This window comes from Paramisgurnus dabryanus, chromosome 8 (genome assembly GCF_030506205.2).
Source record: "Paramisgurnus dabryanus chromosome 8, PD_genome_1.1, whole genome shotgun sequence".
Classification (NCBI taxonomy): Eukaryota; Metazoa; Chordata; class Actinopteri; order Cypriniformes; family Cobitidae; genus Paramisgurnus; species Paramisgurnus dabryanus.
Window position 1 is genome coordinate 9,456,438 of NC_133344.1, and position 12,414 is coordinate 9,468,851.

The 12,414-nt window shown below is 35.6% G+C and overlaps 2 protein-coding genes across 2 annotated transcripts; one reads left to right on the forward strand and one right to left on the reverse strand.

Annotated features, from left to right (window-relative positions):
* Window positions 1-1,535: 1,535 nt before the first annotated feature.
* On the reverse strand, window positions 1,536-3,217 carry LOC135771837 (uncharacterized). The gene is made up of 3 exons (XM_065282213.1): window positions 3,111-3,217; window positions 2,822-2,946; window positions 1,536-2,705 (listed from the first exon to the last, which is right to left on the reverse strand). Exons 1-3 carry the CDS (start codon window positions 3,111-3,113, stop codon window positions 2,099-2,101), a joined length of 735 nt encoding a protein of 244 aa, XP_065138285.1. The 5' UTR covers window positions 3,114-3,217; the 3' UTR covers window positions 1,536-2,098.
* A 7,718-nt stretch (window positions 3,218-10,935) lies between these two features.
* On the forward strand, window positions 10,936-11,974 carry LOC135771843 (uncharacterized). Its single transcript, XM_065282219.2, has 2 exons — window positions 10,936-11,042; window positions 11,238-11,974. Exons 1-2 carry the CDS (start codon window positions 10,936-10,938, stop codon window positions 11,839-11,841), a joined length of 711 nt encoding a protein of 236 aa, XP_065138291.1. The 3' UTR covers window positions 11,842-11,974.
* The last annotated feature ends 440 nt before the right edge of the window (window positions 11,975-12,414 follow it).

Sequence of the window (12,414 nt, forward strand, 5' to 3'; positions counted from 1 at the left end):
TGCAGGTGTTGGGATCGCCATTGTAGGTGGGGGGTGTAGCCGTGTGTGGCTCCCGTTCAAATGAAGCGGCTCCTCCGGATGAGGTTGAGGCTTCATGGCGAGGAGTCACTTGGTCCAAGCGATTGCTGAGCTCTTTCAGTTGCTCAGACAGGATGCTGAAATCTCTGGCAGCAGCAGACAATAACGACGAATGTTGGTCGATGGCCGCCCCCTGCTGGTGAAGGGCGGTCTGCACCTCCAGACTCTCTAAACTTGCTGACTCCATTTTTGGCGCGCTCATCTGTCAGGAAACGGACTCAGAGTCAAGTGCAAGTTAAATAGTTTATTTAGAAAAATTAGAAAACAGGAGAGCAAAGTCACTGGTAGATCCACTGTGTAATCCAGATGTAGAAGGACCACCCGGAAACCACTGGTCACCGCCTAAAAACGAAGCGAACCAGCGGTTCCGAGAAACAACAGTCGTTAGAGTCAATATAATCCACAAGGTAAAAATGGGTGTACTCCACTCACGGGTGGTGATGCAAACCGGAGAGAGAGCGACAGCTGGTATACCGCCTAGAAACGAAGCGAACCAGCTGTGTCGAGAGACAAACAAAGTCAGTATAATCCAGAGCTCCACAAGCGAGCGGTCCGGGTGAAGACGTGTCTCCGAACGCCGAAACCAAACCTGGGGTAACAGAGGAGAAGACAGAGAGCGACTGACAAGACAAGGCAGGGCAGCAGGACTGTGATAAAACAATGAGCGCGCAACGAAGGACAGGACTACGTGCAATATAAAGGGAAAGGTAAACGAGACACCACCGGTGAACAATCACTGAAACAAGGGGGCGGAGTTAGTGAACACACGAGGAACCGGCACCACAGGTAAACAACACACACACACAGATCACACAGCCATCGATCACCCAGCAGTCATGACAGATAGCATGCAACCATTGAAACAATGTTAACAACCGTTGATTTGTCAATGTTAATACCATTGAATCAATATCACGTTTGCACCCTCCATTAATATTGAAAAAATATTGAAATTTCAACAAATCACCATTATCGTGATCTGTGTTTGCTTTAGTTGGGCCCTTGACTCTTGTGTTTTAATGGTAAGTTTTCTTTGGCTGCTGAAGCAGTGTTTTAAAATACATCTGCTATTGCAAAGAAAACAAAGATCCAATGTTATCAAGTAGTTTAATTCTTGTAGATATACTTAAATTATATGAATGCAATACTGTTAAAGTTATGCAAAAAATTGATTTTACAGTACTAGTTGGAAACAGTGTCAGGTCTGTTATTATGAGGATTACAAAAACACATTTAAAAAGTTAAACTACTGAATCTATCTCTGACATCATGAATCGGTCTATGAATCTCATCAATGGTGACGATCAACAAAAGAAAGCTTCATGCTGCAATGCATTCTGGGTATCATCGTAGTACTAAACTAATTTATAGCTCCCAGCATGCATTGCAGTTGATCGTTTTATATAAATGTGTTTGATGATTGTCACCATTGTTGAGATTTGTAGGATGAGTAATGATGTCTGAATGTGTCAGCAATTTTTCTGTTTGTCTCGTCACAGTGTATTTACAAACCAAAACAATTACAAATGTCAAAAATGGATCAACATAATCATGTAAAGCAGCTTAATTTTATATAATCTTGACATCTTCACAAAAAGCAATCAGTTACAACTTAACTTTGAAACACATCTTTCTTTACCAATGCACATTTGGTTCTACATAAACACATACAAACACTAAAACAAGAAGAGAAAAAATTAACATAGTTAATTTCAAGAGTCAATGGCCCAACTTAAGCAAACACTGATCACAATAATGGTGATTTGTTGAAATTTCAATCTTTTTTCAATATTTATGGAGGGTGCAAACCTGATATTGATTCAATGCAGTTAACATTGACAAATCAACTGTTTTTAACATTGTTTCAATGGTTTGCATGCTATCTGGGTACTGTCCTATCATAACAAACCATACTTTTACATATATACAAAAGCCTTTTATTCAGAAAAAAACAAAGGGTCAAATCGAAACTCATGACTGGTTTAGCGGTCCAAGCTGATATATTTGGCAAAATTCACTTTTAGTTATGAAGACAGTGCTCATCAATGGGAGCATCATCTATTCCTCCACATGCGTAACACACATTCACATTCGTCTCATTGATACAACGATAGACAGGAACATTCCTGTTTACAATCTCCCTCAGTGCTGCTTCAAAAACTTCTTTCCTTTCTTTATCAAATTTCCAGATTTGTTTAAAGACAAGCGCTTTGATGCTAGGATGTGCACTCCAAGTTTCAAGGCCGTGAAGGATGTTATATTTGCTGTTCTTATCAAGGCAGGTGTTAGCACATGGAGAGTTAAGGGTGTAGAAAACAGTGCAGCTGTCAACGTTTCTTCTATTCAGGAGGTCTTGCATGGGTGTCGTGGTTCTTTCTTTTTTCTTAAGGTTAAGGAGCAGACTTTCAGAGTGTATTTTGTAGCGACCCTTAACCTTAGTTCCTGCTCCTATGAGGTCTGTACCTTCATAAACTGGGTCTTCTTCATTACTCATGTCACTTTTCACTTTTTCTGGGTTCTCATGTGTTAGGAATTTGTCCTTTATGAATCCATCTTGACACTGCTCCTTTAGTACATTGATGGCTAAAGCATACTGACGTTCAGCTTCATTTTCAACTATCTTATAGCTGGAACACATTTATATTTTAGAGCAAGAACAGAAGATGATTGACAGTTTATATGACCAATATTTTACTTTCTATTGCTAATGTATGCTGTAGTAATATCAAACATAAAAACTTACTTCTGCTCAAAGAAGGTAAAAATGCGGGCAAGAGTATTACTGTCGATGTTCTGTCCATTCACAGTGTCCAATGTTGTGTGATGAAGCAGAAAGACCAAAACAACACCACTCACAGATACAGCAAACTGTTAAAATCACAAAATACAAACATAAACCTGAGTAACAGAGCAATGTGATGATGTATATGTCAGACCCAGGACTAATGTGATTCAACAAAAAACAAGAATGCTACTGCTGTACTCAGCTTAATAAGAAATAGTACAAGAAACCATGAAATAATGTAACTTACCATATTGTCTGAGAGAAAAAGAACCTTACGGTCTTCAGAAATGAGTCGAGATGAATCTCTGTGACGAAGAATTCTGCTCTATTTATCCAAACAGCACGCCACAAAAGTCATGTGATTAAATGACACAATGTGAGGTTAGGCTTTGACAAATATAAGTGTGGCTTTTTTATTCACCGGAGTACACAGTTCAGAAGCAAAACCCTCTAAATGCATCTGACATGTTTTCCTGTAAATGAGCATTTTTTTTATCAAGCTATATGTTTACGTCTAGTAATTTCACTTTAATGGCAATGAAAAGGTTATTAGTCAGTGATTTCAAATGCCCTCAGTTTAGTCATTTTATTGGTATTTAACAAATTTGTCTGTTTTAGCAGCAAAACCCTCAGTAGGTCTACATGCAAAATTTCCATTTAAAAAAATAAATAAATAAATAAAACTCCAGTGTCTCTTCACTGTCATTTCTAAATAAAAGTAAAGGGTCGAAAACCTGGTCAATATCCTAACATATTTGGCAAAACGTCCGGGTAAAAAGCACATGCACCTCGACGTTTGCGCGCCATCGTTCATCCGCACTCTACACAAGGCCTAGGAAACAACTTTTGACTTTGAAGCCCAAAAAACCAAGACAAAAATATTAAAAGTAAGACATTCATTTTTTTGCAGAGCACTCTCTTTCTCACTTATACAACGATAGACAGGAACACTTTTTACAATCTCAGTTCCGCTTTAAAAAGTAAAAAGAATTGTATTTCAGTGGCATTTCCAGAAACATGTCAAAAGTTAGTCTCTTATGGCTAATGAGCCAGTTTATCAATTTTAGTCTGATAAAAAGTTAATCTGTCTTTGTTTTTAGTCATTCTTATGCTTCTTTGCATTTCTCTTTGTGCGCCTAACAAGTTTAAGATTACAAAGTACCAGCGTGCTTTATTTCTAAAAGTAGTTCAATAGATATGCAGTAGTAGCCTATTGCAATGTTGCAGTAACAATAACTTTGTTTTAATGTTGATTTTATTATGGATGGGCAACTTGTTGTTGCTTAGGCCTACTTTAAGGCCAAAGTGTATAGAAGCCAAGAGGTGAAACTCTGATGCTTTTCTGGTAACAGCCACGAGGTGGCGCTTCGGAAGCGCGACTGCCAGAAGTTGAAAATATTAACGGGACAACAGCACAGATTCACCCACTACAAAAAATAAAGTGACCCAACATATCTTACCTTTCATCGTTTTCTGCTAACTTTATTAAAATTTTTAATGTAATAATAGTAAACATAATTTCTTCCAGGAACTGCAGGTCCTAGAAACCATAATAATGATTTGGACATGACATGACACTATAAGTTACAATGAGCTTATTAAATTCATTTGCTGAATTAATTCATTTATTTCATCTTATTTCTGTTCCTATGTTTACAGACTTTGAGTTCATTCTTTGCATGTAGTTTTGCCAAACAGCCAAATAAATATGCATTAATTTATTAAAATAAACCAATAAGCATATATTTTTGATTATTCAAGAAGATTTGTGTCAATAAATCGCTGCAAGTGTAATTGATCAGTAGTAGAGGGCAGTATTGGAAGTTTCTGATTAACAAGCCATAAATATTTCTCTTTTCTCTGATCAAGGTCAAGGTAAAGCTTTATTTAAATCCCGTACGAGCAATTTTTGGTACAGCGGTTGTCAAAAAATACAGGAAAAACACACAACAAGCTCATACATCACAGTAAAACATACATAAAAATAGGTATAACATTACACAGTAAAAACAGTAAACTTTAAACATTGTTTCAGCCGGATAGCACAGGGGACAAACAAGTATTTGTAATGGTTACATGCGTCATTGACTGTCCTGTTAGTGAAATTGCATTTTTAAACCCAATTATTGTATCAAAATATGATTAAGTTAAAAAAATTTTGCCATGCGATTGTGACGTTCACACAGTTACCACCATGTGCTTTTACACAAAAGTATTTTACACAATAACATTGTGATACTTATTTGTAAGTGTTGTTGTATGATTAGTCTTCATGATTCTTTATCACTGAATATCTTCTGAATAATAATATTACATATCATTTAAGAATATAAAACAGTAATGGCAATACAGAAATCTGAATAGATTGGTTACACATATTGTGTATTGTGTATGTTGGAAAGATTATGTGAGTATCTGGCAAACGCAAGCGTCTCTTTTATCCTAAACCCTTTAGACACGTCTGCAGCAGGCACTTATTTTGACAAGACACGTGATGCACATCCGATCACTCAACGCGCAGAACACATATTTTGAAATTACGAACCACACACACATGACGGCTACATACATATTGTGAAGAACTCTGCATCGTGCACCCTAGAAAGAAGAAGTCACCGGCCGCTACTGCACATAACTATATTATCAGTGGTGTACACTCACCTAGTGATGGGTCCTTCGCAGGGAGCCGAGCCAGAAGAGCCGAATCTCAGAAAAGAGCCGGACTGCCATCACTAAAATGTAGAGCCGGAGCTTGAGCCGAAAGAGCCGAGTCTATGGAAAGAGCTGGACTGCCCATCACTACACTCACCTATTAGAAACACCATACTAATCCTACATTATCCTGCTGGAAGTAGCCATCAGAGGATGGGTACATGGTGGTCATAAAGGGATGGACATTGTCAAAAACAATGCTCAGGTAGGCTGTGGCATTTAAACGATGCCCAATTGATTAGATAATTGCATTAATGAGAAATTGAACAGGTGTTCCTAATAATCCTTTGGGTGAGTGTATAAAGACCCTACACAATTAGATTTTTTACCAGTTCAGACACCTCACACTTAGTGCACTCATGAAATAAACTAGTAAGGGTTAACTGGTAATCTAGCATTGATAACGAAATCTTATGTATTAATTATATAGAAAACAAAATAAGTGCCTCAGAGTTTTTAGTTTACAGAGAGGACTCATCAGTCCAGCACAGAGAAACTTCCCTTAACTACCCTGAATCCAGTTAGTCAATTTTACTCAAGTCCAAATCCACAAGAGAGAAGTTTCTGCTCAACGCCTCAGACAGAGATCGACAGCTCTCTCCTGTAAGATTACAGCTCACAAGTCTGTGAAAAAAACACTTTTAAAACATGCTGAAATCTGTAATCTTGAAACAGAATCTGTGTTGTTTTCACTTGTGAGTCTGGATAGACAGAGACTTTATTTCTGCAGCACACAGTGTATATTGTGATAATGTGCTCATTGCTGCATCTCATGTGTTACTGAACTGATCTTATTTCGCCATCTAGTGAACATTTACCTACACAACTGATTAAATTAAAATCTGTTTTTATCCATGCAGGCAGAAACAGCCTCAGTGGGCTTGTGTGTCTCTGTTTTGTGTTTGTAAATAAAGAGGAATTTGCGGGCTTTTTGTTTGGTGAAAGGACACATTGTGAGAAGGCATCTGTTAAGAATCAATTTCTTTAAAGCAGGCCCTTCTTTAGCTTACTTTTCTAATTTTTTGATGTTATGTTCCTCTCATTGTTATATCAATGTTCTATTGATTGAATTCCACATGACACCCCCCCTTCCTCCATCGGCCTACTGTATACCCCATGATAAAATGTAAAAATAGTACAAATTAAAAAAATTTTTCCATCTAAGTTTGACATCTACAAAACAAATCTAGATTAATACAAAACATTTACAAAATCCAGCGACCATAGTTAAAGAAAGATTTAGAGTATTGAGACATAGTAGAGACAACTAATGATATTTTATATATATCATTTAAATTTGTATAACTGAAATCATCTAACTGTTTTTTAATATGCTTCTTCAACAGTGCTTGACTGTCATTTTTGCTTATGTAAAAGCTGTTTAAGAAAACTGTCTAAAGCAGTCAAAATCACATTGTTGACACGTAGCTATAAACCATTTGGAATTTTTTCAAAAGCTGGTAAGTGACAATGTATTTACACTGTTCATGTATATCATGGTATATCAGGGCGCTACTATGGTTCAAGTCTTACTCTCATGTAGGTCATTCAGGGTTTCCTGGAGAGGTGACATCTCCATACCCCAATGTCTCAATACCGGGGTACCTCAAGGCTCAGTGCTTGGACCACTTCTCTTTTCGATATACAGTACATGACATCCCTGGGTTCTGTCATTCGGAAACATGGCCTTTCCTACCACTGCTATGTGGATGACACACAACTCCACCCTGAAGATCCCAGGGTTTCTGCCCGCATCTCAGCATGCCTGAGTGACATCTCACTCTGGATAAAGGATCACCATCTCCAGCCGAACCTTGCGAAGATGGAACTACTTGTTATATCTTTTGATTCTAAGATTCAGCACAACCTTTCCATTCAGCTAGGTTCTTCGACCATTACGCCTTCCAGGACAGCCATAAACCTGGGAGTGGTCATAGATGGTCAGCTAAGCTTTTCGGAGCATGTTGCCGGCACTGGCCACTTTTGTAGATTCATCCTCTATAACATCAGGAAAATTAGACCTTTCCTAAATGAGCATGCTGCACAAGTCCTAGTCCAGGCTCTTGTCCTGTCCAGACTGGACAATTGCAATGCGTTACTGGCCGGACATTTCTAAAACACGTGAATTTGTAATGAAATTATCAAAATTAATGAAAAACAGAAGCGTTTTCAATTGCGGTGTCATATTCCCATAGCATTATTTAATATACTACGTTGGTCAAATTAAATATTACTCAAAATGGCATGTTTGGTAAAAATAACTTAAGACGTTTATGTTCCCAGAAATCAAAAACTACTTTAATCACAAATCTCACTTAACTGTAAGCAGCTATGTTAATTTAAACATATTTGATATATATTAATATGCATTTATAAACTTTTTTACATACGTTTTTAAAGGCACTGTTACAGTATTCAGTTAAGTTATGAGGTTAAGCAACTTTTCAACAGCTCAGTGGGGTGCGTTTCCTAACTTCGGTTGTTAAACAGTTTAACGATTAGGATGTTTCCCAAGACCATCATTCTAATGAACATTTCCACACTGCATTACAAACTCGTGTGGTTTGTTTCTATATATACTGTATCCAGACTTGTAGATGATATTCTAGAGCAAAATAAGCAATTAACATGCATGCATTACATTTTATATCCATCATTCTACATCTTTTCATTTCTCAAAAGAATTAAAGTGCAGTTTTTGAAGAGTATACATGTATGCTTTGCCACAAGGGTTGTCAAATGTTATGATGCCAGAAACCCAAAATATGATTAACCTTTTGTGAAAAGGCTTCTTCCTAAAAAGTATATATCCAATTATAGACTTTTATGTATAAAGCAACATTTCAACTGTTTTAGATAAATAGTATTTGTGATATTATATTGTTTCCAAACCTAAATAATTGGTTACAACTAGTGTTGGATGTATAAACCTGAAGAGAAACAAATTTATTTACATAAATGAACAAAAAGGTGACAGAAACAGCCAGTAATGACGTTTTTTTAACATATTTTTAATATTTTGTTTTATGTAAGTCAATTTTGAGGTGATATCTGTTATACTTTGGTAAACTCTAAAATATCATATACTGACTCTAATATAGTTGCATGTCAAAACTGAGTTTTTGGTGTGTGTTTCTGTAAGTAATAAAATGTAATAAAAGATTGATGAAGTCATTCATGATTTCCTTTATTACAATGCAAAATAAAGCAAGAAATCTGCTCACCTTGGTTAAACACTATAAGCAAATCTTTAACCACATGACACATCACTGCACCAATCATAATTTAATTCCTTGTAGTTAAGACTCTATATATAGCCTAAGCTTTATTTCCTCTCTATCATCATCATCATCATCATCATCATCATACTCAAGAGAACAAACTGCTGCAGCTGTAAACATCTTTAAAAACAAACACAATGGTAAGATCTCTCTTTAATGAGATATAATGAGTAAACTTTATTTTAGGTTCTGAGCTCCACTAGGAACTCTGTGTGATTAATATTACCATTATGATTGTTAGTTTTTTTTTAACAGTACACATCTGCTTTTTTTTCTGTAAAATAAAATTATATAAAATGTAAAAAAAAACATTTTGAATTTTGGGGGCATGTTTGTCTTCATTTCATTTCCTGGTCATAGATGTTTACTTACATAATCTTGCAAAGCTACCATGAACTATAATAAATTTGTGACTTTGTATAGAAACCAGTCAAAATTGTTTTGTTACAGTATATGTACAGCCAGAAACCTGGGAGTGTGTTTGATGATCAGCTTAGTTACATTAGGAAAATTAGACCTTTCCTATATGAGCATGCTACACAAGTCCTAGTCCAGGTTCTTGTTCTATCCAGACTTTTTTGCATTACTGGCTGGACTCCCAGTCTGCACAACCAAACTCCTACAGATGATAGAGCACCAAAAGAGGTCTTCAATGAGCCAAAGGGACACGCGTCACTCCTCTCTTTGTCAAGTTACACTGGCTTCCTATAGCGGCCGACGGCTTCCCAAAGAGGGAAAAATCACTACTGCGTACCTTATTTTGTTCTGTTCCACATCTAATGATCTGCTATTCACGACATATGCTGACACTCAAAAAAAATTAAATTTCACGTTTGCCAATTTTACTTAAATCTCTCATGTTGTGATAACTTAAAAAATCTATTTAACAATGTGAACTTAATTTAATCTAGTTTATTCAACAAAAAATGTGTTTTGTCAGCTTATTTGTTCAGCCAACATAACATTGTTGCATAAAAGTAACAGATTAATAAAACCAATACAGACTTGCATCTCATTGGCTGAGGATTTTGCAGTATATTATTATGGGTAATTGTTGTTCTGGCACCCTCTTGCAGAAGTATAGCCCCATTACAGTAGATAGGTACGTGAGTAATACGTGGCCAAATACGAGTCAATGAACTTGTTCTGATATATTTTAAATCATTCAATTTACTCAATTTTTTTAAGGTAAGTGGTTGCAATCAATTTTTTTAAGCTACATATAAACAAAAAAGATTAGTAAAGTAAAATAAAATAAAAAAACTTTTGTTTAAATGTAGCTTAAATAAATTGATTGCAACCACTTACCTTAAAAAATTGGGTAAATTGAATGAATCATTTTTTTCAGTGAAGCGGTTTGGTTTGGAATTTAACATTGCATTTCAAATATGTTTGTGAAATGTTTGATAAACTGTAATTAAACAGGTCTATATGATTAGTTGTATTGAGCAGCTGCACTTTGATTGATTGATTCGGTGTTATAGACTTAAATTAATTAAAAGGGTTGGAGTTTATAAAATGGCATTATTCAATTTATTTGTCATCATTAATTAAATTTTTAATGTACAATTAACTCAATTTTTTTTGTTACCTCTACTAAGATTTGTTAAGTTTACTTAAACTTTTTTTTTTTTTGTAAAATGAACTAAATTATTTTTTGTTGAGATAACTTAAACAAATTGTGTGGAACCTGTTGACATAATATTTAACCCAACATTTAATATTTTTGAGTGGAGCTGTCTTTAAGAATCGGCTAAAACCCCAAAACTTTACTATTGCTGTTCTTGTGTTGCTCTAATTGATTCTATTGTTACCTCATTAGTAAGTTGTTTTGGACAAAAATGTTAAGTAAATATGCTTTTATCTTTAAGGCCAATGAACAAAACTATGCAGGGAATTACTGGCTGTAAACAGCATGACATTTTGGTATATGATAAACAATTTTGATTTGTCCACTGGATGCCAAATGTAAAATCTGGGTGCAGGAATAAAATAATTTAAGTAGTGCAAAATGTTTTTTTTATCATGCAGTACAGCTGTTTTTTCATCATTTACTTTTTTATTTAACTTTAGGTTTCAATGGTGGCAGTGAAAGGACTCATCCTCATCTGCCTGCTTCAGCTGAGTGTTCAAGTGGATGTGAACAAAATCGCCCTTGCTAAAATGATGAAGTATTTCGATGACAAGTATGTCACCATTGTGTAGTTTAGTAAAGGTTTAAGCATCATTTTAGAAACAGTAAAAAAATAAAAATGGTTCAGTTACAGTATGTAGAATGTATAAAGGCAATAGAAAGTTTTTTTTTTTACAAGTTTTCGTAACAATGAGAAACATTATCTCTTGAAAATGTTGGTAATCATGTTTCATATCATGTCTTCCAGTGTTCAACCAAAGCCTGGTGCTCAGTATGCAATAGCGATCCGTCTCACAAAGAACCAGTGCACAGATGAAAAGTTTTCTATAACGTCTGTGTTCAGCCTAGCGGATGCTAAAATAGTAAAAGAAACAATTAAGAACGGCCAAACATGTGAACTCTGTACAAGCCCAAAGAATGTAATTGCTGCAAGGCCAAAATCAGAAGATCCCAAAGACCATTCTGAGTATCGTCTGCTGTATCCTGTGGGTAATTCTCCTATGGACAAACTTTTAAAAAATGTAGATAAAAATAGCTGTGTGGTTTTCTATACTTACAACTCACCATGTGTGAAAGAATGCATTAGTGGTGAGAAGAATATTTTGGACGGCCTTTCAAACTGGAAAAATAAGCTAAAAGATGGAATAAATGTTTTTGCCTTTCAAAGCATCTGGGGTAAGGATGTAACAAAGGATCTACCTAATGAATTCCAAAAGATCGATAAGATAGTGCCCCTTTATCAATGTCCTGAAGCTGAACAAATTAACTGTTTTAAATGTCGTGGTCAAAAGACAACCAGTTACTGCCGGACTGTCCCAGATAACGCATACTACCAATACATAAATTACTGAAACTATAAGCTCAGAACTGATTTTGAATGCTTTTGCTTTGCTGATCTGAATGCCAATAATAAGTCAGAACTGCAGTATGTGTTTGGAGATTTATCTGCCATATTGTGTCTGTTACTTTTGTTGAAAGGCATTGCTATGTGATTGTAAACTGTAAGATCAATAAACCTTTTCTGAATCTGAACTAATAGCAGTGAGCCTTTTCTTTGAACAGGTTTGAAAGTCATTTCATGTTGTTTTAAAATATATTTTAGAGCTATGAGACAGATAACATTAACTTGTGTTACTTAAGCTATAACTATAGTCAGATTTGATTCGAAACATTTGAAATAATCCTCCTGCCCTAAGAGGCGGTTTCCCGGACAGGGTTAATCCAGATTAATCCAGGACTAGGTCTAAGTTATATTAGGACATATATGTAGTTTTTACAGAATTAACAATACTGATGTGCATCTTGAGACAAAACAATGACACTGATATATGTTAAGATCAGTTTCAAGAAATTATGTACCTATAGTCACGTAATTTTTGGATTCTTTTTGGTGATACTATCACGAATTTCCGCATTTTTTCGTG

Excerpts from the sequence above, each read along its gene's own strand:
- LOC135771837 (XM_065282213.1), bottom strand. Across the intron at positions 2,706-2,821 it reads TTTACCTTCTTTGAGCAGAA|CTATAAGATAGTTGAAAATG; the intron begins GTAAGTTTTTAT and ends AATGTGTTCCAG.
- LOC135771843 (XM_065282219.2), top strand. The coding sequence starts at position 10,936 with ATGGTGGCAGTGAAAGGACTCATCCTCATCTGCCTGCTTCAGCTGAGT. Across the intron at positions 11,043-11,237 it reads ATGAAGTATTTCGATGACAA|TGTTCAACCAAAGCCTGGTG; the intron begins GTATGTCACCAT and ends CATGTCTTCCAG.